The sequence below is a fragment of the Myotis brandtii genome, unplaced genomic scaffold (assembly GCF_000412655.1).
Source record: "Myotis brandtii unplaced genomic scaffold, ASM41265v1 scaffold216, whole genome shotgun sequence".
Classification (NCBI taxonomy): domain Eukaryota; kingdom Metazoa; phylum Chordata; class Mammalia; order Chiroptera; family Vespertilionidae; genus Myotis; species Myotis brandtii.
This window is the reverse complement of record NW_005358092.1, coordinates 1,906,697-1,927,745: the sequence shown is the minus strand read 5'-3', so window position 1 is coordinate 1,927,745 and position 21,049 is coordinate 1,906,697. Positions and strand designations below refer to the sequence as shown.

The following is a 21,049-nucleotide window of genomic DNA, read 5'->3' as shown; positions in this document are numbered from 1 at the left end:
AATATTGGGATAATAATATTACTTCATTTATAGGCGGTTGTATTGACTCAATACATGAAAAGCACTTAGAACAACCTAGCACAAAATGAATATTTTATGTTAGCCATTATGTCTATTCTCCATCCCCATCAGTCACAATTTTCAAGGTTCTTCCCTTCCTTTCAGGGCCCAATTCAATACCACCTTCTCCATGTAGAGGCACTGAGTCAAAATTCAGTGTCATTTCTCAGTGCTCATACACTGAGGCTGCAGCAATCTATGATCAAAGGCCAAATCCAGTGTGCTGTCTGATTCTATTTATTTGTTTGTTTGTTTATTTACATATTTATTTACTATTTTTATTTATTTCAGAGAGGAAGGGAGAGGGAGAGAGAGATAGAAACATCAATAACAAGAGAGAATCATTGATTGGCTGCCTCCTGCATGCCCCTTACTGGGGATTGAGTCCACAACCCAGGCATGTGTCCTTGACCAGAATCGAACCTGAGACCCTTCAGTCCACAGGCCAATGCTCTATCCTCTGAGCCAACAGGTAGGGCCTGTCTGATTTTATATGGCCCACAGCTAAGAATAATTTACATTTTTAAGTAGTCACAAATAACATCCCACAATACATGACAATTATATAAAGTTCAGATTTTGTTTTTCATTTTTCATAAGCACTTCCCCACTTATATAAGTAGAGACTCCAGCTGCTTTTCACTACAATGGCAGAGTTAAGTGGTAGTGACAGAAACCGTATGGCCGGCAAAGCTAAAACTACTACCTGGCCCTTTGCAGAAAAAGCTTGCTGATCTCAGCACTGAATTATGAGCTTCTGGAGAGCAAGAACTGTTAACTTTATTGTTGGGTCATTCCCACAGCCTAGTAAAGTACTTCTCCTTGGGAAGAACTTAATAATTATTGCTAAATCATTGATGGTTCAGAATTAGAGCATGGTGAAATGGAACACGGTGTCTGACCTTGTTCTCCTTTCTGTCCGCGCATGCCATCCTTCCCTGGACCACCAGGATGTCCTGGTTCTCCTAAGTGGAAAAGAGAGAAAAAAGACAAGAGTTGAATTTCCAGTTTTCCTAGATATTGGTCTCAATCAGTGATGTAGACTGGAGAGAGGCAGATGTGAGGGAGCAGTAAGGGTGCTGAGTTGTGTGAAAGAAGTGAATTATTATAAAATGAATTGGGCTTCTCAAGTACTCAGCTCCCAAAGGCAGGACAAGAAGGGAGCGTGTGCACAGATAATCACAATTGAGTTTTCTCATGTGAGGAGCACTCAGGACGTGATCAAATGTCTGAGGCACCCTGGGTGGTGTGGCTCAGTTGGTTGGAGCTTTGTCCCTTACATCAAACGTGGCAGGTTCAATTCCCGGTCATGAGGCAACCAATAGATGTTTCTCTCTCACATCAATATTACTTGCTCCCTCTCCCTTCCTTTCTCTAAAAATTAATTTTAAAAAATGCCAAAGGCATTGAGTGACTTTGTCACTTCTCCTTTTCTTTATTTCCTTTTATGTTTTGAATTGAACATTTTATTTTTCATTTATGGTTTACATTTAAAATTATTTTGTATTAGCTTTAGGTTAACAGCATAGTGGTTAATCATATACTTTACAAAGTGTTCTTCCAATATTTTCAGTACCCACTGGGCACCATACATGGTTATTACAATATTATTGACTATACTAGTGGCCTGGTGCACAAAATTCATGCACATTAAAAGGGAATTAATTAGAGGAAATATTTTAATATTGTTATTTGCCCTTTCTCTATAATAGAAGTGTCAGAGATGAAAGAAAATTAGTAAAATGTATATGAAAATCTTTCTCCTGTCAGAGTCTGGGGCACACTGCGGGACCCAGAGTCAAGTCCCCACCCACCCACGTGCACCTTGAAATCACGCAAGACCCAGACCCAGCCAGCCCCACCCCCGTCAAACCCTGCTGGGCAGGGGGCACTGCCTCAGGTCCCCTGTCAAACCCTGCTGGGCTGGGGGCACAGCCTGAGGTTCCCCCAGCCCGGCGCCAGGGCAGGGGGCGCGACCTGAGGTCCCCCATCAAGCCCCATCGGGCAGGGGGGTGCAGCCTGAGGTCTCCCTTCAAGCCCTGCTGGGCAGGGGGTGCGACCTGAGGTCCCCTGCCGCGGCCCGGCGCCACGCAGCCTCAGGTTCCTGCTGATCGCTCCTTACGGCTCATTAAGGGAACCCTGCCTCTGCTGTGGGCGCAGCCATCTTATGACGGCATGACGGAGTGGGGATCAATTTGCATATTACCTCTTTATTATATAGGATTCCCTATGCTCTACTTTACAACCCAATGAGTATTTTGTAATTACCACTTTATAATGCTTCTTCTTTTTTTTGGTTAATCCTCACCAGAGGATATTTTTTTCCATTGCTTTTTAGAGAGAGTGGAAGGGAGAGGAAGGGTGAGAAAGAAAGAGTGCAGGAGAGAGAGAAACATCGATATGAGAGAGACACATTGATTGGTTAGTCTCCCACACATTGGTTAGTCTCCCTTGACTGGGGCCAAGGATGAACCTGAAACCCTGATACGTGCCCTTGACCAGGAATTGAACCGGAGATTCAGGTGCATAGGCCATTGCTCTAACCATTTAGCTACACCAGCCATGACCAAATTTGTACTTCTTAATTCCTTCAGATTTTTTTTACCCAGTCCTCGAACCCCATCCCCCTCTGGCAACCATTAGTCTGTTCTGCGTCAATGAGTCTGTTCCAATTTTGTTTGTTCATTTATTTTTGTTCTTTAGATTCCACACATAAGTGAAATCATATGGTATTTGTCCTTCTCTGAGTGACTTATTTTACTTAGCATCATACCCTCTAGGTTCATCTGTCCCAAATGGTAAGATTTTATTCTTTTGTTTGACCCAGGAACATTCCATTTTATGTATGTACCACAACTTTTTTTACCTACCAGTCTATTGATTGACACTTGGGTTACTTTCATAACTTGGCTATTGTAAACAATGCTGCAATAAACATAGGAGTGCATATATTCTTTCGAATTAGTGTTTTGAGATTCTAAGGATATTACCACAAGTGGGATTACTGGGTCAAAAGGCAGTAATCACTGGGTCATAGGCAGCTTCATTTTTAATTGTTGAGGACCCTCCATCCTATTTTCCATAGTGGCTGTACCAATCTGCATTCCCACCAACACTGCTCAAGGGTTCCCTTTTGTCCAAATCCTCACCATCACTTATTATTTGTGGATTTATTGATGACAGCCATTCTGATAGGTATGAGGGGAAATCTTACTGTGGTTTTAAGTTGCATTTCTCCGATGATTAGTGACACTAAGCATCTTTTCATATGTCTGTTGGCCATCTGTATGCCCTTTTTGGAGAAGTGTCCAGCCCACTGCCCATATTTTTAACTAGATTGTTTGACTCTGGTGTTGAGTTATGTGAGTTCTTTATACGTTTTGGATATTAACCCCTTAACAGATGTATCATTGGTGAGTATCTTCACCCATTCAATAGGTTGTTTTTATGTTTTGTTGATAGTTTTCTTGGCTGTGCAGAAACTGTTTAGTTTGATGTAGTCCCATTTGTTATTTTTTAAAAATATATTTTTATTGATTTCAGAGAGGAAGGGAAAGGGAGAGATAGAAATATCAATGATGAGAGAGAATCATTGGGCTGCTGCCTCCTGCATGCCCCACACTGGGGATCAAGCCCGAAACCCGGGCATGTCCCCTGACCAGGAATCAAACCATGACTTCCTGGTTCATAGGTCAATGCTCAACCATTGAGCCACACTGGCTGGGCCCATTTTTTATTTGTTTCCTTTGCCTAAGGAAAACATATCAGAAAAAAGTATTACTAGGAGAAATGTCAGAGATTTTACTGCCTATGATTTCTTCTAGGAATTTTATGATTTTGAGTCTTACATATAAGTCTTTAATCCATTTAGAGTTTATTCTTGTATATGGTGTTGTAGAAGGTAGTCTAGTTTAATTTTTTTTTTTCATGTATCTGTTCGATTTTCCCAACACAATTTACTGAATAGATAGTATTTTTCCCATTGTATGTTCTTGCCTCCTTTGTCAAATATTAATTGACCATATGGTATGAGTTTATATCTGGGCTCTCTATTCTATTCCATTGAACTATTTGTCTGTATTTATGTTGGTATTATGCTATTTTTATCACTGTGGCCTTATAGTATTGTTTGCTATCAGGTAGCATGATACCTTCACTTTGTTCTGTTTCAAGATTACTGTGGCTATTCAGGGCCTTTTGTGATTCCATATAAATTTTTGCATTATTTGTTTTAGTTTTGTGAATTATGTCATTTGCACCTTGATAGAAATTGCATTGAATCTGTAGACTGCTTTGGGTAATATGGGCATTTTAATGATGTTAATTCTTCTTATCTATTTACATGGCATATACTTCCATTTATTTGTATGTTCTTTGGTTTTTTTCTTCAGTATATTATAATTTTCTGAGTTGCAGGTCTTTTATCTCCTTGATTAAATTTATTCCTAGGTATTTTTGATGCAATTATAAGTGGGATTGTTTTCTTTCTTCCTCTTTTTGAGGGTTCATTATTGGTATATAAAAATGCAATTGATTTCTGAATGTTTATTTTGTATCTTGGTACTTTATTGAATTTATCATTTCCAATAGGTTTTTTTGGTAGAATCTGTAGGGTTCTCTATATACAGTATGATGTCATATGCAAATAATGACAGTTTTACTTCTTCATTTCCAATTTGGATACCTTTTATTTCTTCTTCTTGTCTGATTGCTATGGCTAAGACTTTCTGGTACTATGTTGAACATGAGGGGTGAAAGTGGATATCCCTTTCTTATTCCTAATCTTAAGAAAAACACTTTGAGTTTTTCCCATTTTATTTATGTGGTATAACACATTAATTGATTTGCAGATATTGAACCCACCTTGAATTCCAGTAATAAATCCCATTTGATCATGGTGTATGATCTTGTTAATGTATTGCTGGATCCAGTTTGCTAATATTTTGTGAAAGATTTTAGCATCTATGTTCATCAGGGATATTGGACTACAATTTTCTTTCTTTGTATTGTCTTTTCTAGTTTTGGAATTAGGATAATGCTGGCTTCATAAATAAGCATGGAAGTTTTCTCTCCTCTTGAATTTTTTAGAATAATTTGAGAAGGGTGAGTGTTAATTCTTGTTTGAATGTAGGTAAAATTCACTTGTGAAGCCATCCAGTCCAGGACTTCTGTTTGCTAGAAGTTTTTTTTATTACTACTTCAATTTAATTAGGTTTTCTGGTTTTTCCATTTCAATTCAGGTTTTCTGGTTCTTCCTGATTGATTGAGTTTTGGAAGATTGTATGTTTCCAGGAATTTATCCATTTCACCCAGGTTGTCCAATTTGTTGGCATATAATGGTTCATAATATTTTCTTATATTCCTTTAGTATTTTTGTGGCGTCACCGGTGATTCATGCTCTTTTATTTATTACTAGAGGCCTGGTGCACGAATTCGTGCACCAGTGGGGTCCCTTGGCTTGGCCTGTGGGATCAGGCAAAAACCAGCTCTCTGACATCCCCCGAGGGGTCCCGGATTGCAAGAGGGCGCGGGTCAGGCTGAGGGACCCCACCGGTGCATGATCAGGGCCGGGGAGGGACACAGGAAGTTGGCCAGCCGGGGAGGGACCGCGGGAGGGCTTCAGGGCATGTCCGGCCTGTCTTGCTCAGTCCCAATCAGCCGAACCCCAGCAGCAAGCTAACCTATCAGTTGGAGCATATGCTCCCTGGTGGTCAGTGCATGTCATAGCAAGCAGTTGAACGGCCTTAGCATATCATTAGCATATTACACTTTGATTGGTTGAACAGATGATTGGACACTTAGCATATCAGGCTTTTATTATATAGGATTTTATTTATTTGGGTCCTCTTTCTTTCTTGAATAGTCTTATTAAAGTTTTATTCATCTTGTTAATTTTTCCAATAAACCAACTCTTTGTTTCATTGATCTTTTGTATATATTTAGACTATTTCTGCTCGGATCTTTATTATTTCCTTCCTTCTATTCACTATGGGCTTGGTTTGTGTTCTTTTTCTAATTCTTACACCTAGTTCACTTAGGTGTAAGGTTAGATTGTTTATTTGAGATTTTCTTGTTTCTTGAAGTAGGCCTGTAATGCTATGAATTTCTCTCTTAGGACTGCTTTTTCTATATATTTTGTGTTTTCATTTTCATTTATCTCAAAAAATCTTTTGATTTCTTCCTTGATCTTATTGTTGACGCATCAATTGTTTAGCAACGTGTTATTTAGCCTCCATGTGTTTGTGAGTTATTCAGGTGTGTGTTTTTTTCTTATAATTGTGGACAGAGAAGATTCTTGATATCATTTCAAACTTCTTAAATTTATTGAGATTTGTTTTGTGTCCTAAATGTGGTCTTTACTAGAAAATTTTCCATATGCACTTGAAAAGAATGTATATTCTGCTGCTTTGGGATGAAATGCTCTAAAAATTAAAGCCATCTGGTCTAGTATGTCATCTAAGGCCTTTGTGTCCTTGTTGATTTTCTGTCTGGAAGATTATCCATTGATGTAAATGAGGTGTTAAAATCTTATGACAAAAAAATGTCCTACTACAGCCATATTATTGTCAATCTTTCCCTTTATGTCCATCAAGATTTGTTATATATATTTAGGTGCTCCTCTGTTGAGTGCATAAATGTTCACAAGGGTTATATTTTCTTGTTGGATTGATCCCTTTATTATTATGTAATGTATTTCTTTGTCTCTTATTATAGACTTTGTTTTGTTTTATATATATTATTGGTTTCAGAGAGGAAGGGAGAGGAGAGATAGAAACAACAATGATGAGGGGGAATCATCAATCAGCTGCCTCCTGCATATCTCCTACTGGGGATTGAGTCCGCAACCCAGGCATGTGCCCTGACCAGGAATCAAACCCTGACCTCCTGGCTCATAGGCTGACATTCAACCACTGAGCCACTCTGGCTGGACTAGTCTTTGTTTTAAAGTTTATTTTGTATGATATAAGTATTGCTACCCCATATTTTTATGTTTCCATTTAATATTTTTTTTTATCCCTTTACTTTTAGTCTATATATGTTTTTCATTCTGAGGTGGGTTTCTTTTAGATAGCATACATATGGCTCTTGTTTTCTTATTCATTCAGCTACCCTATGTGTTTTGATTGGAGCATTTAAGCCATTTACATTTAAAGTGATTATTGATAGTTACATATTTATTGACAATTTTATTCCTCTTTTTTTTCTTTCTTCTTAAAGAATCCTTTTAACATTTCTTGTAATAATGGTTTTGTACTAATACACCCCTTTAGTTTTTTCTTGTCTGGAAAGCTCTTTATTTCTTCTTTAATTTTAAATGCTAGCCTTACTAGATAGAGTAGTCTTGATTGTAAGTCTTTGTTTTTCATCACTTTGAATATTTTGAGTCAATTAAATTCTGTTCTGAACTGTTTTTGTTGAGAAATTAGCTGACAAGGAGCTCCCTTATAGGAAACTAACTGTCTTTCTCTTGCTGCTTTTAAGATTCTCTCTTTGTCTTTAACCTTTGCCATTTTAATTTTGATGTGTCTTAGTATTGGCCTGTTTGGGTTCATCTTGTTTGGGATTCTTTGTACATCCAGGCCTAGTGTGTCTTTTTTCTTCTCAAGATTAGGAAAGTTTTCAGTCATTGTTTCTTCAAATAGGATCCAAACTTTTGCTCTCTCTCTTCTCCTTCTGGCATCCCTGTATTGCAAATGTTGTTACACTTCATTGTGTCATATAGATCCCTTAAACTTATCCTCATTTTTAAGAAATTCTTTTTTCTTTTTGCTGCTCTGATTGGGTGTTTTTTGCTACCTGTCTTCCAAATCACTGATTCAATCTCCACTTTATCTAATCTGCTGTTGATTTCATTTCAGATAGTATATTCTTCATTTTTACTAGTTCTTTTTTTATGATTTTTGTGAATTTTTTTTATATGTTTACTATCTCTTTGTTTAAGTTCTCACTGAGCTCATCAATTCTTAGTTTCCTTGCCTTGAGCATCCTTATAACTATTGTTTTGAACTCTGTATCTGGTAGATTGCTCGCCTCCATTTCATTTAGTTATTTCCTGGGTATTTCTTCTATTCTTTCCTTTTTGGCATTTTTTTTGTAATTGTTTCTGTGCATTAGGTAGATCTGCTATGCTTCCCAGTCTTGGTATGGACGCCTTATGTAGTAGGTGTCTTGTGGGCTCAGTGGTGCTGTCTCCCTGATCACGTAGGTAGTACATGCTCCAAGAATGTCCCTCATGTGTGTTATGTGAAACTTGCTATAGTAGTTGAGTTTTGGTTGGTGTTGGTCAGTCTCTGGGTGAGGTTGGTTCTTGGGCTACCTATGAAAATTGATTCCGACCACAGTTTATAAGCTCCTATGTGAGGATTGACCCCATGAAGAAGAATTTGCCTCAGAAGGGTCTGGTCCCTGCTGAGATCTCACTTTGGGTGTGCAGCTAATTGGCTCATGCTTTGATGTGGTCTGAATCCTGTCACTGGGTGTGTTGGCTCTGGGGCTTCCTGGGAGGGACTTTGATGCAGTTCAATATCAGACATTGCCTATAACCAGCCCTGGGCTACATGTTTGGAGCTACAAAGTGGTCCACAGTTTGTGGCTGCCTCTGCTGGGCCTGGGTGTGAATGGGTGGGTCCAACCTGTGCACTAAGGCCAGCTTCCACCAGCAAGGAGCCTGGGGGCAGATCAGCAAAAGCCCCAATGCACTCTCACATCAGCTTTCACTTGCCTATTGCTGGTTAGGCTCGGTTGCTGAAAGGGCCTCTGGTGGTACAGAAGCTGCATGAGGTAGGTTCTCAGTGAATCACCATGTAGGCATGAATGGTGTTCACCAAATTAATATATTCAAATTCTGTGCCAGTGCTGCGACTGAAGCCACTCAGCAAAAGTCTCAGGGTACACCACAGCCAGCCACCTCTTGCTGGGTGCCTGGGGATCTTTGTGGTGAAGCAGGGTCTCAGGGAGTTGTCTGGGTGTGGACAGTGCCCAAACAGGCCAAGATTTGACAATATGAAGAAAAGGCTTTGCACAGGAATGGTAGTGCCAGTTGGACATATGAGTGAAAAATGGCCCTACCCTAGAGTCAGACAACTCAGTCTCTTCTCCTCAAGATCCTTCCAAAAAGAGTCTGCTGAAGGCCTAAGCTGACCACAGCCAACTAACTCCTCTGCAGAGTGTGAGCTCAGCAAGGTGGAGACACTGAGAATTGGGTGGGTGGGTTTAGTGGATCTCCAATAGGGGGAGGGCTGCGCTGGTCAGGCATGTGGAAGGGAAATAGTCCCTACCCTAGAGCCTTGGTCTCTGACACCCCTTAAATTTGCCCTCAAGAGCCCTCCAAGAAAGTCTACACCATGGGTCCAGGCAGCTGAGTCCTCCACAGGGTGGGGCAACAGGGAGTTGGAAGGGTAAGGACAGTGCATTCCTCCTGGCTGATGCCATATGGAGGAGAGTGCTTGACCCAGGAAGGATGGCATCTGTAGGTGGTATGGGAAAGGGACTCAGCACAGGGACCCTGGCAGCTGTTTCTTCAGTCCTGTTCCTGGGAGTCACACAAACTAGTCTAACCTCAAATGACTTCAGTCCACTCTGATCCATCCTCCCTCTGTTGGAGTCTGGGTTGTGTGGTCATGAATGTTATTTGGTGCATTGTCTTTTTAAGAGTGCACCTGGGTTTCTAGCAGACTTCTATCTCTCCCTGGTAGGTAGAATCCTCATTGATCTTCACAGCCAGGTGTTATGTGATCTCCTCTGGTGCTCCTGGCTGGGGAACCCAGCATTGGGTTGAGATCCATGCTTCTTAGGAGGAACCTTTGAAACTGCGATATCCTTTCAGTTTCTTGACCTTTTCTTGTCTTTCCTCTTCCTACCAATATCAATGTGGCTTCTTCTGTAAATCCTTGGTTATTAGACATGTTCATCTTGTCTTCGTTGGTTTTTCAGGTTGATTGTCCTATAATTTAGTTGTAATTCCAGTTTGAACCTGGGAGGAGGTAAGTATAACTTCCATCTACTCTGCTGCCCTCTTGGGTCTCCCTCCTCCTTTTCTATCACTCTTGTGGAGAGTGGAGTGGAAGGTTTACTAGCCTACTGCAAAAACACAGATGACTATGGTTACACAACATGATTTGGGATAGAAGGGAGGGTTCTGGAAGGATCTCTCCAGTGCTTTAGAGTAGTGGGAAATATCATTGATCAATTGGCATGGCTGACCCCATTAGGAACATCAAGTGAGTGAGGTTTTGCTGAACACACACAAGGCCTTATTCTGGAAACAGGTTTCCATGAGCTCTAACCCTCCATGTTGTAAGTTTAGGCATGGCAGTAGAAGAACTTACTAGGATGTGGTTCACTCCAGATGGCGTCCCCCATAGCAACAAACACCCCAGACTTCGGGTCCACGAACCCAGCTGTGGGGTGAAAGGGACAGGGAGGGCCAGTTTCCTGGTCCCGACAAAGGACTGACATGGGCATATTTATATCAGTGATGCCTGGTCTCCTGGGGCTTCAGACAGACCCTGAATACTGGGGAGTCTCTGAGCAGCAGTCACCTCTACATTTACTTCCTTTTCCTTCCCTCTCAATTCCCTTCACTGGCCCACTCCAGAAGTATACGTCTTCCTATTCTTACTTCTTTTTTGTTTCTCTGCTTAAGTCTCAGTTCTTCCATTGTCTGGAATAGTGGCCTCAAAGCTTTCATGATGTACACCTCCAAGTCACAAAGAATGGACATGTACTCTAATTAATATGCATTCATGTATTCATAAATTACATGTAGATAATGTTCTAAAAATGTATTCATTATTAAAACACACAAAAATATATTTGAAGAAAAAAATGAAGTTAATTATTTGTGTGAGAAGTATGATTAAATAAACTTCTGAGAAACATATGTATATATTTTATGTACTAGTATGAACTCTGTATAAAACATATATATGTATATATGCTTTGAAGGAGTATGAAAAGCTCAAAAGAATGAATAACATTGAAGAATAAGGAGAGAGATTCAATAGGGAGAAATAGACGAATTTGGTGCTGGATATATAAGCATTTGTCTTTGTCTACTTATCATCTATTTCCTGTGTATATAAAATATTTTAAAATTAAAAAATTAAAATTAAAATTCCATATATTTGTAAATAAAACACACACACCCACTCTTGAATCAGAGAGGAGATGAGCACCCAAAGGTGAGACTCTCACCTCACCCCACCAGAAGTGCTGAGCTGCAAAAATGTTGCCTTGAGACTGGAGCCAAGTATACTCGGATTTTAGAGAAAGCTGATGTAACCCTGGGAGTTTGAGGTCATGGCTGATGCCCGACTTTCAACTGGAAGAGTCTAAAGAACAAGGCAACTGGAGCAAGGTCCCTACCTGGCACTGGAGGGTCGCAAAGCTGCAGACATTCCAAGAGGTTTGAACAAAAACAGATCCAGAGACAGAGAAGCATCGATCAGACCATCAAATCTCAGAGGGAAGGTATGGGAGGGTAGGGGTAAGGGGAGAGATCAACCAAAGGACTTGTATGCATGCATATAAGCGGGGGCAAAGGGGGAATAAGGGCACATATGTAATACCTTAATCAATAAAGAAAAAAACAAACTTAGCAATTGGGTCTCTCTATAGCCTCATGTGCCAAAGATCCCTCATATCTGTCCTGTCTTCTGAGGCAGGAAGATCTATGACATTATATACTCCTGAAAATGGTCTGTAATAGCAGAGATGATGGTTAACAACCGGTTTCCCCCAGTAGATGAGAAAGTCCATGAGGAAGGAGCTCCTGTCGTTCTGGTCCAAACACCCAGGCATTTGGCCCAGAATCTGGTGTGGAGAGGCTTTCAGTAAGTGTGTGCTGAGCAATGGGTGAGTGAGGAGTAGGTGATGACCACACAGGTGATGAACGAATGAATGAGGGAAAAGAAATGAAGGGATAAATGGAACAGCAGCTAACGGCCACCAGGTGGTAAGTACCTGCATCCCCTTTGTCACCCTTTGCTCCATCTCGTCCATCTCTTCCAGGCAAACCATTGTGACCGGGATTCCCAGGGACACCAGGGTGCCCTTGCCTGCACGTGTCCTGTGAGTTCACGTTCCCTGTGCAGACTCCAGTGGCAAGCAGGAGCCACCAGATCCTCATGGTCCAGGTGACAGAGCTGAACTGAAAGAGGGAAGCACAGATCAAAAGGGGGAACCTTTGTCCCGGGGACCATGGCACAGCCTCTGCTCCTCACCCCTGGTGAGGCCCGCACAGATGGTCAGGGTGGGTCAGGGTAGAAGCTGGTAGAAGACCAAGCTGCTTACAACCAGAAAGACATTGTCCTTGGAAGGGACACATGTGATTGGCACCACTTTTAATGGTGAGCAATCCAGGAGAAAGCCAGGTCCCAAGTCAGGGCACTTCCCTTTACCATGTCACTTTGGGAAACCACTTTTCAGAGCCGCAGAAGATGTTAACGCCTACTTACCTCAGAGAGCTGCTGCAAAAACCAGATTTGGTCACCACGCGCATGAAAGCACATTATAAACAGTACAGCCAACTAGAGTTAGCATTTGACTCGGCAATCCCCCTTCTGGGTATATATGCACAAGCACTGAAAGCAGGGTCTCCAGCAGCTGGTTCTCCGCCCATGTTCACAATTGCATCACTCAAGGTAGTCAAAAGGTGGAAGCAACCCAGTAAACGTATAGACGAAATCTGGCCTATCCATGCTGTGGAATGAGACTCAGCCTTAAAGAGGAAGGAAACTCGGGCCCTGCTGCACATGGAGAAACCGGAAGCATTATGCTGCTGCACAACAATGTCAGTGTCTCTAATACCATGAACTGAACGCTTAAAAGTGATTAAAATGGTTTTGTGTATTTTACACAACAACAATTTAATTTAAAAATATTAAATGTTCCAAGTGGTCCTACTACGATTAGATGTCTCCTTTGTGTCAAGGTTTGGTTTTAACAGGGGCGCATGCTCACACACACGAGGGCACACAGTGTGAGAAGTACACTTTCAAATCGCCCCTCCAAGCTATTGATTTGCTTTCCAACCTTATCAGAAGCTAAGACAATGCTGGTTGGTGAGGCAGGGGCTGAGATCTGAAGGAATGTTCTAGACAAAGACAACAACACTGGCAAGTCCCCAGCAGTGTGAACCCTCGGGATGCGTAGGACCCACCTGACCAGGTCAATCTCCCCTGGAAGGGGCACAGAGCACCCTGTCCCTCTCTTTCATGGCACCAGGATAGAGGGGCTACGTTCGTTTAGGTAATTGTATAACGAACAACCTGGCTCCCACCTGACTGTATTTTCCTCATTCTTGTAGTCCCAGTGCTCAGTGTTAAGCCTGGAATAGTAGGATGAATAAATATGTATAGAGTGGAATGAATATGTTATGGTAGATAACTTCAGATATAAAAAAATAATAACATAAGGCTAGTGCAACTGGTTAGAAGCCAGAACCTCTGCTGAAGGAAGTATACACAGCCCTTTAGAAAGTTAGAGAAAGGACATCCGTATCTAAGCCCAGTAATCGCATCCCCCAAATTCTTCTCAATACCCCAAAGTTTATGTGCCATAGATATTAACAAACCCCAGCGTTACCTGTAATTGTGAAGACGTGCATACTACACAAGGTGTAACAATAAGTAGTTTAGATAGTAGAATATTATGTAACCACTGAAATGATTATGAAGGTCATGTAGAAATATGTAAAATATATCGGTTGTGTTGAGTTGAATTTTTAAAAAGTAGACTAAAATGCCATGCACATGATGAATGCACCTCTGTAATTATGCACATTGACAAAAGCTAGAAGCAAATAGACCCAATTGAACATGGTAGTTCTGGAACGGTAGGATGTTTTTATCTTCGTTTAGAAAAAATGCTGTTTTTACAGTGTCTATACACATATTTCTAGGTATATATATATATTTTAAAACCAGATAGACTGTCATGCAAAAAATTATATCACCATCTTATGGAGGCCTCTGAATGTCACAGGACTTGAGGCAAGTAGAGTATTTTGGGGAAAGGAAATACAGATGTTTCCCTTTGAAGTCACAGACAAATGCCATTTCAGGAAATTGAGTTGTTTTCTTGGAGCCAAATTCCATAAATAATCTACACCAGCCTCTTTTGTTTAACTCAGAAGTGACTCAAATCTAAATTGCACAGGTCAAACTCTATTAAGGGGTCTGTATTTTTTACTTTTTAATTTTTTAAAAATATGTTACAATTGTGCCAGTAATTAAAAGCTTACAAGATAGTAAAGGTGTCAACTTGTGATAAACTCCATTTTGTTCTTCAGCTAGAGAAGAGCTAAGATAAAGCAAACATTTACTCTTCTCCAATTTTTTCACTAGTTTTGGCATACTTCATACAGGCAGAGATCACAGCTAGCTTGCTTCTACCTCCTGCCTACCCTGTAGCCAACCTTCAGCAATTGGTTTTGAATAATTTAATATACTTAGCTCCCAAATGAGCAGTGAAATAAGTCGCGGCACTATCTCTAATAAAAGGGACAGAAGGGTTTGCACAAGGCATGCGGTAGAATTTGTATTAATGTGTTACTTTAAAAAATTAAAACAATTACATTTGTGCTCTCACAAAGCCATGGTTTGGATCCTGTTTCATGAGTTCAACCAGTTCCTATACTTGAATTTTATTGTCTGTTATCTCTCCAAAATGCATTAGAGCTAGGATCACTGTCCAACCCCCATTCTCCCCTCTCTCCCTCTCCCTCCCCCTCTCATCTGGATCACTGCCACCTCCACCCGTCTGTATGTCCTTCCCACTGCATCCAGACCAGTGTTCTTATCCAGCACCAAATGAGGTTATAGCTTTTTGAAGATAGTGACTGCATCTTTCCCTTTCTTTTTTCAGTATATCACAGTCAAATACTTGTTGAATGATACAATGAATAAATAAATGAATGAGTGGAAGGAAGGAATGGAGGGAGGTATGGAGGGAGGGAGGAAAGAAGGAAGGAAAGAAGGTTGTCTTGGTTCTAACTGTGTGTAGGTCAGTTGGGGAGGTGACTGGCTATGAAATCTAATCCTTGTCAATGCTTCTGGTGAGGACTGCAGCGTGGATATTACTATGAAACTAGATTTTGGCCAGTGAGAAGCCAGCAGACGGAATGTGTGCTACTTTTGGTCCTTAAATGGAAACCGTGTGCCCTCCCTTGCCCCTCCCCTTTTCCCATGGCTGAAGTGAGCATGGGGCGCTGAGCCATCTTGAACTCCTCAAAGGAGATAGAAAAACCCTGATATCTAATGGCGCCACAGACCAGACCTGTCCCGCTAACCCATCTTTGACATGAGAGAGAAATATGCTCTTAACTGAGCTACCATTATGTGGGGTCCTTTACACCAGCTAAGCCTCCATCTTAACTCATGCAAGGTTTCTACTGTGGAAGCTGTGGTCACTTATCGGAGGTGAGGACGGTGTGGACTTCCATGGCAGCCAGCCTGACAGTCCGAGTACAGGGCCCTCCAGGTGACATATTGGGAACCGACAATCATCACTGCCTTGAGCAGATCAATACAATCAACGCGAATGCAGAGACCTCAGGAAGCTGCTGCCGTCTCACAGCCTGACATGCTGGGGCACAGGACACAGGCTGCAAATGACTCCCGAGTTACTGTTTCTTAATCCCAAATAAAACAGGTCCTTACTCAGTTAACTTCTTATCTCTTTATTGTTTCTTCTATGCTTGACCTAGATTTCTCCTTCACTCCTGAATTTCTTGATGAAAGGTTACTCAATCCCCAAGGACATGATGACTAATTCATGGCCAAGCTAAAGGTTTCAATACTGAGATTTCATAGACTGGCCAGAACCACGCTGAGCAGCCGCTGAGCCCCTGCTGCTTGGGCAAGGGATGAACTAATCCCCACATCCCCTCCCCCCTCCCCCCCAGAGCTGGCAGTTAAGAATCTAAAAATCTCTGAATTGCCTTCACCAAATACATTTTTTTCCATGTGCTCTATACGTTATACACTTTAGGTATTCCTTCTTCAACATATGTTGAGGGGATTTTTAAAAAAAACACTAGTGTAAATTAAGATAGCCATAAATATAAACGCACACATTAAAATTTGCACAAAATTATCGACGAGCTGCTCTAGAAAAGTCTGTTCTTTCTACGGCTTTCTATGGTTTCAGGCTTCCTCCCAGCCAATTCAGAGTTCTGGCAGAAGAATGTCAAAATCTGCTTCATCTCCTATTTAGCCTCTTCCTCACAAATGAATTTTGGAACTGGCTCACTCCTTTCCTACCCAAAACTCTGCAGACATCTGCCTTTTTACTTTGCAAATAACTGAGCAGGGTTGTCACACACTAATAATAAAAGGGCAGTTTTAGGACTCTGATGCCTTAAGCTGAATGTAAAGAATTATTTCCTAATGCACTTACCTGCTCCCCAGGGCTGTGGGCTGTACTCAGGTGCTGCGCAAACCAGGACTCAAGGACAAACTAAATAAAATCACACCTTCCTGACATACAATTCCCTGGTGGATGTATCTGCAAAACAGCAGGAAGGGGCGGGAACAGAGAGGCACAAATGTCTTGGAAGAGCATCAAACTGCAGCCACACTTGAGTTAGGTAGCATCTTCCACCAGCTCCACTGAGTTTAGAAAACTCAGCTCCCCGCCCTCCCACCTCCATCGCCAGCCCTGACCTCCCTTCTGGGCTTCCCTCTGTTCATCTCACTACCCACAGGACAGACCTGTCTCGAATCCAAACACGGAACTCCTGCCCCACCCCTCCACGCTGTATTTTCTGTATCTGTTTATGGCACTAGCACCCACCCATCACCCCAAGGCAGAACTTGGAAATTATCTTTCTCCCAACATCTGGAGGCTGACTGAGACGTGTTGTTAGCACTGAGCATCCTCCACACCCAGCCCTCTCCTATCCCGTGGCATCCTCACTGGACACTGCCTCCTAAATCAGCGGCCGCCAACCGGTGGTCCGCGGACCAATGGTGGTCCGTGAGGTCTGCAAGGTTGGTGACCGCTGTCCTAAATCACCTCCCTGCCTCTGCTTCCCAACCCACCTTTTTCTCTGCCACTGGAATGAGCTACAACATCCCTTCCCTAAAGTCTTTGCATCCCTTCCCTAAAGCCTTTGCGTGCAGAATGAAATCCCAGCTTCCAACACTGTGGTCTCACACAACTTGCATCACACTGGCCAGCAAACCTCCCGCCTGCTGTGCTGCGTTAACCCTCCAGAGCCCCGCTGGGCCCTGGCCGCCTGTGTGCTGCCTTCCCACCCGCCACCAGAGGAAGGGACCCCATGTCCTGAAGGCCGTTCATAGCATGTACACACTCCTGCTGGGCATAGTTCACTCTCAATTGTAATTGTACCTCATGTTTGCCTTCCCTCTTTGACCATAAGCTCCTTTTGGAGGATTCATACATTTCAGGTGGTCTTTCCCGGGCATAGGGTAGGTGGCTCATGTCATTTCCCCAGGACTCTGCCAGAGGAAATGGCTACAGCCCTCCATTTTCTTTTTCTTTTCTATATTTTTTACTGATTTTTTAGAGAGGAAGGGAGAGGGATAGAGAGCTAGAAACATCGATGAGAGAGAAACATCGATCAGCTGCCTCCTGCACACCCCCTACTGGGGATGTGCCCACAACCAAGGTACATGCCCTTGACCGGAATCGAACCTGGGACCCTTCAGTCCGCAGGCCGGCGCTCTATCCACTGAGCCAAACCGGTTAGGGCACAGCCCTCTATTTTCACTCCTGCCTATCTATGGTACCAGCCTAAGTCCCTGGGAGTCAACCTTTGAGAGGCAGACTTGGTTCCTGGTGCTTTTACCCTCCCCTGTCCTAGCCCCCTCCCCCTTTCAGCCCAGCTCCAGGAGGGGAAACCAGTTTGGGAAGTAGGAGGTTATTAGAGTAAACAAACAAAAAGTGGGAATGGCTGCCTGGCAACCTTTATAGGAATCCTTTTCTGATTACAGTCACAGCAAACAATGGGCTATTTACTAGCTCTTCTGAGCTGTAAATTAGAGGAGGAAATTGTTATCTACCCCACCCCTGAGGGTAGGCAGGCCTAGGGCACGAGCAGATCTCCTGGGGAAGGGGCCTGCCTTTTCCTTGGCCAGCAGCAGGGAAATGAAAAGGCGAACACATTCTGTGCATCTACCTCCCACCATCTGTGTAAAAGCTGCCACTACAAAATAGGACTTCTCATTTCGGGTGTTGGCTTTATCAGGCCTGTTCCAGCATTTAGTGACTTTTTCCATTCAAGTGGCCCCTATTTGCTTCCCTCAGAGCTCTTTCTCAGAGTTGTCCATGGTCTGATCCAGCTCATTAGTGGACAAGTTATTACTGAAAAGAAGTCTATCAATACCCAGGCAGGAAATGAGTTATGAATCCCACAAACCCTACTGACATACTCTCTCCATTAAAAAAAAATCCTATTCTAACATGGCATGCATTGCTAGAACCAGTTTGGCAAATTAAGTTTAATATACAGATACAAAACAACAAATATAGATTCACAGCATTTACAAGAAATCATTCAATAACACTGTAAATAAATTTTTCTTTTTTTACAAAAACTTCATTCAACAAAAATACATATCAAGTTACGGCAACCTGTACACATCTTTCAGCTGTCAACAGCCAAGTCATCAGTTTGGAAGGTGTCACAACTTATACAGATAATGTCATCTTGACATTGATGAATTAACATGAAAAGGTTACCCAAAGCTTTGCAAAGTAGGTAAGTCAAACATGAATAATGCTAATACTTAAAAAATGACCAATTATGAAATCACAGAATCAATTCAAGTATTTTCTAAATACAAATGTTGATACCTATGGAATAACTAAAGATGATATTGATACATGTGTTGTAGCTCAGTACGTCTGCATCAAATATTTAAGCTTTTTGGTTTTTCAAGATCAGATAGTTTTTACTTATTTTTTTTTCAAAATCTTTTGAATTCCACTTCCACCACATCCATCCAGAGAGCAGCGTTAGCCAGGTGAAAGTCTAACCAGGAGAGCAGTCTGTAGGTGACGCTTACTGCAGGGACAACTGTTTTTGTCAGTCAGACCTTGTTGATTTGTGTCCTGTAGCCTTGGAAGGACATTTATTCACGCTGCTGGCACTGGCCTGGGAGGGACACATCTGTTTCTCTCCTCAACAATTTCCCCCCCAAACTCCAGGTAATCAAGCTGGTTTTAAGTTGATTTTTATTGAGGAATAACAGCAATTGGGGCACGTAAAGATTTCCAACTGGTAAAATATTGCGTCACATGGCTCAAAAGATTTTACAAAAGAACACGCATGGAGTTAATCTTCATCTAGATTAGGTTTACAAAGACACCACAATATTCCGAACTAGCAGGGAGATGGAAGCGAAATGTTTCCAACTACAAAGTCAGATCTACCAGGTGAAAAAGATCAGAGCTACTGAAAACAAACTGTGCAGATGGTCCCGTGTAAGCGCTGGCCAGCTGCTGCCACTCCTTTTCCAGTTTGCAGGCCAAAGAAGTAGCAAAGAATGCTACTTCTTCAGGACTTTACAAAAATTCTACTTTGTGAGTCCTTACAGCTACCGCAAGGCTGTGCTAGTTTTAGGCATGATCAACATTGAGAAGGTTGCTCTTGACCCAACTATCTTTCAACAGAGTTAGCAAATTCTGAAATATGAATAATAGTATAAGTAAAATTCATCAGAATTCTATATCATCATGTTTTTTTTTTGGGGGGGGGGTAGTTTCACCATATTATGCAATGTAGGGTTAAAAAGAGAGAAAGACAGAGAGAGTGAGATTCCCAATGAAATTCATACACACTCTGTATAGAAGACTCTGCTTTTTCTCTACTTTCTGAGTAGAACAAGAAGGAAGTTTGGCAAACCAAAATTAGAATACTTGAGCCACCTATTCTTTATAGAACCCAGGCATTTGTTAAAACAACTGAAATTGGACATACAAACTTAAAGAAGTCAAGGACGTTCTAACATTTAAAATCTATTCTGGCAGTTTTCAAAATCACCAGGATCCACCAGAACAGGTATTGATTGATCAGGTGATTCTCACAGGTACAGAGCCGACAGGGCTGCTGTGCCGCATGCCCTGGTGCCCGAGCTTCCTGCTCCTGTTAGGAGGCCTGGAGCAGGAGGTGGGACCAGAGCTAGGGCTCAGCTGGGAAACAAGCCAGGACTCGTCACAGAATTTAAAGCATTTCTTCATTGCTCATTAATAAACATTAGTAAATGGAAGCCCTCTGAGTGGTTCTTTACTTGCTGAATCCTCATTGAAAATATAACCTAAGCAAATAACTCTCTTTGCTTCTTTAACATAATTCTTTAATATTATAACACACACACACACATACCACAGCCAGCTGTTTAAAATTGCTGTGTATATGAACAATTTTTTTAGCACAGAGACCCCTACAGTTATTCTGTAAGGGATCCAGGAAAAGCATATTTAGTATAGTTTATAAAATATATAATTTTTGTTAATAAAAATGTCAGTTGTATAAACACAACTAAAATTGAGACATGTATTCAAAAACGAAGCACACATGCACACACATGCTCATGCACGCAGTCACAGCCCCTCCTGAGACGCTACTTCACAAACGCAGCCTCACAAATGCAGCTTCTATCCTGGGACAGTCCCTACGAAGGTCCAAGGAAGTGGCCCAGGGATGTTGGCCATGGGGCAGCACCACCTTCCAGCAATACTGCCTAGAAGTGAGCACACGGAGGTGCAGAGCAGGCTCAAGAACAGGGAACATTTTGCTTAGCATACTAGTAATACTCTCTAGGCCCATCCATGCTGTTGCAAATAGTTAAGAGTTCTTTCTTTTTTTATAGCTTCATAGTATTCCATTGTGTAAATGTATACTAAGCAAAATAAACCAGTCAGAGAAAGTTAAGTATCACATGATCTCACTCATATGTGGAATCTAATGAACAAAATAAACTGATGAACAAAATAGATCCAGAGACATAGAAGCATGGAA

At 41.8% G+C, this 21,049-nt stretch overlaps 1 protein-coding gene across 1 annotated transcript in view; it reads right to left on the bottom strand.

The window, feature by feature from the left end:
• The window catches only part of LOC102239913 (complement C1q and tumor necrosis factor-related protein 9A), a 17,931-nt gene extending 1,430 nt beyond the window's left edge, over positions 1 to 16,501 (bottom strand). Inside the window, exons 1-3 of the mRNA XM_005865915.2 lie at positions 16,462 to 16,501; positions 12,025 to 12,211; positions 963 to 1,025 (exon numbers count right to left, since the gene is read on the bottom strand). Of these exons, the coding sequence (XP_005865977.1) occupies positions 963 to 1,025; positions 12,025 to 12,190 (229 nt within the window). The 5' untranslated portion in view covers positions 12,191 to 12,211; positions 16,462 to 16,501. The remainder of the gene's footprint in view (positions 1 to 962; positions 1,026 to 12,024; positions 12,212 to 16,461) is intronic.
• Between the last annotated feature and the right edge of the window lie 4,548 nt (positions 16,502 to 21,049).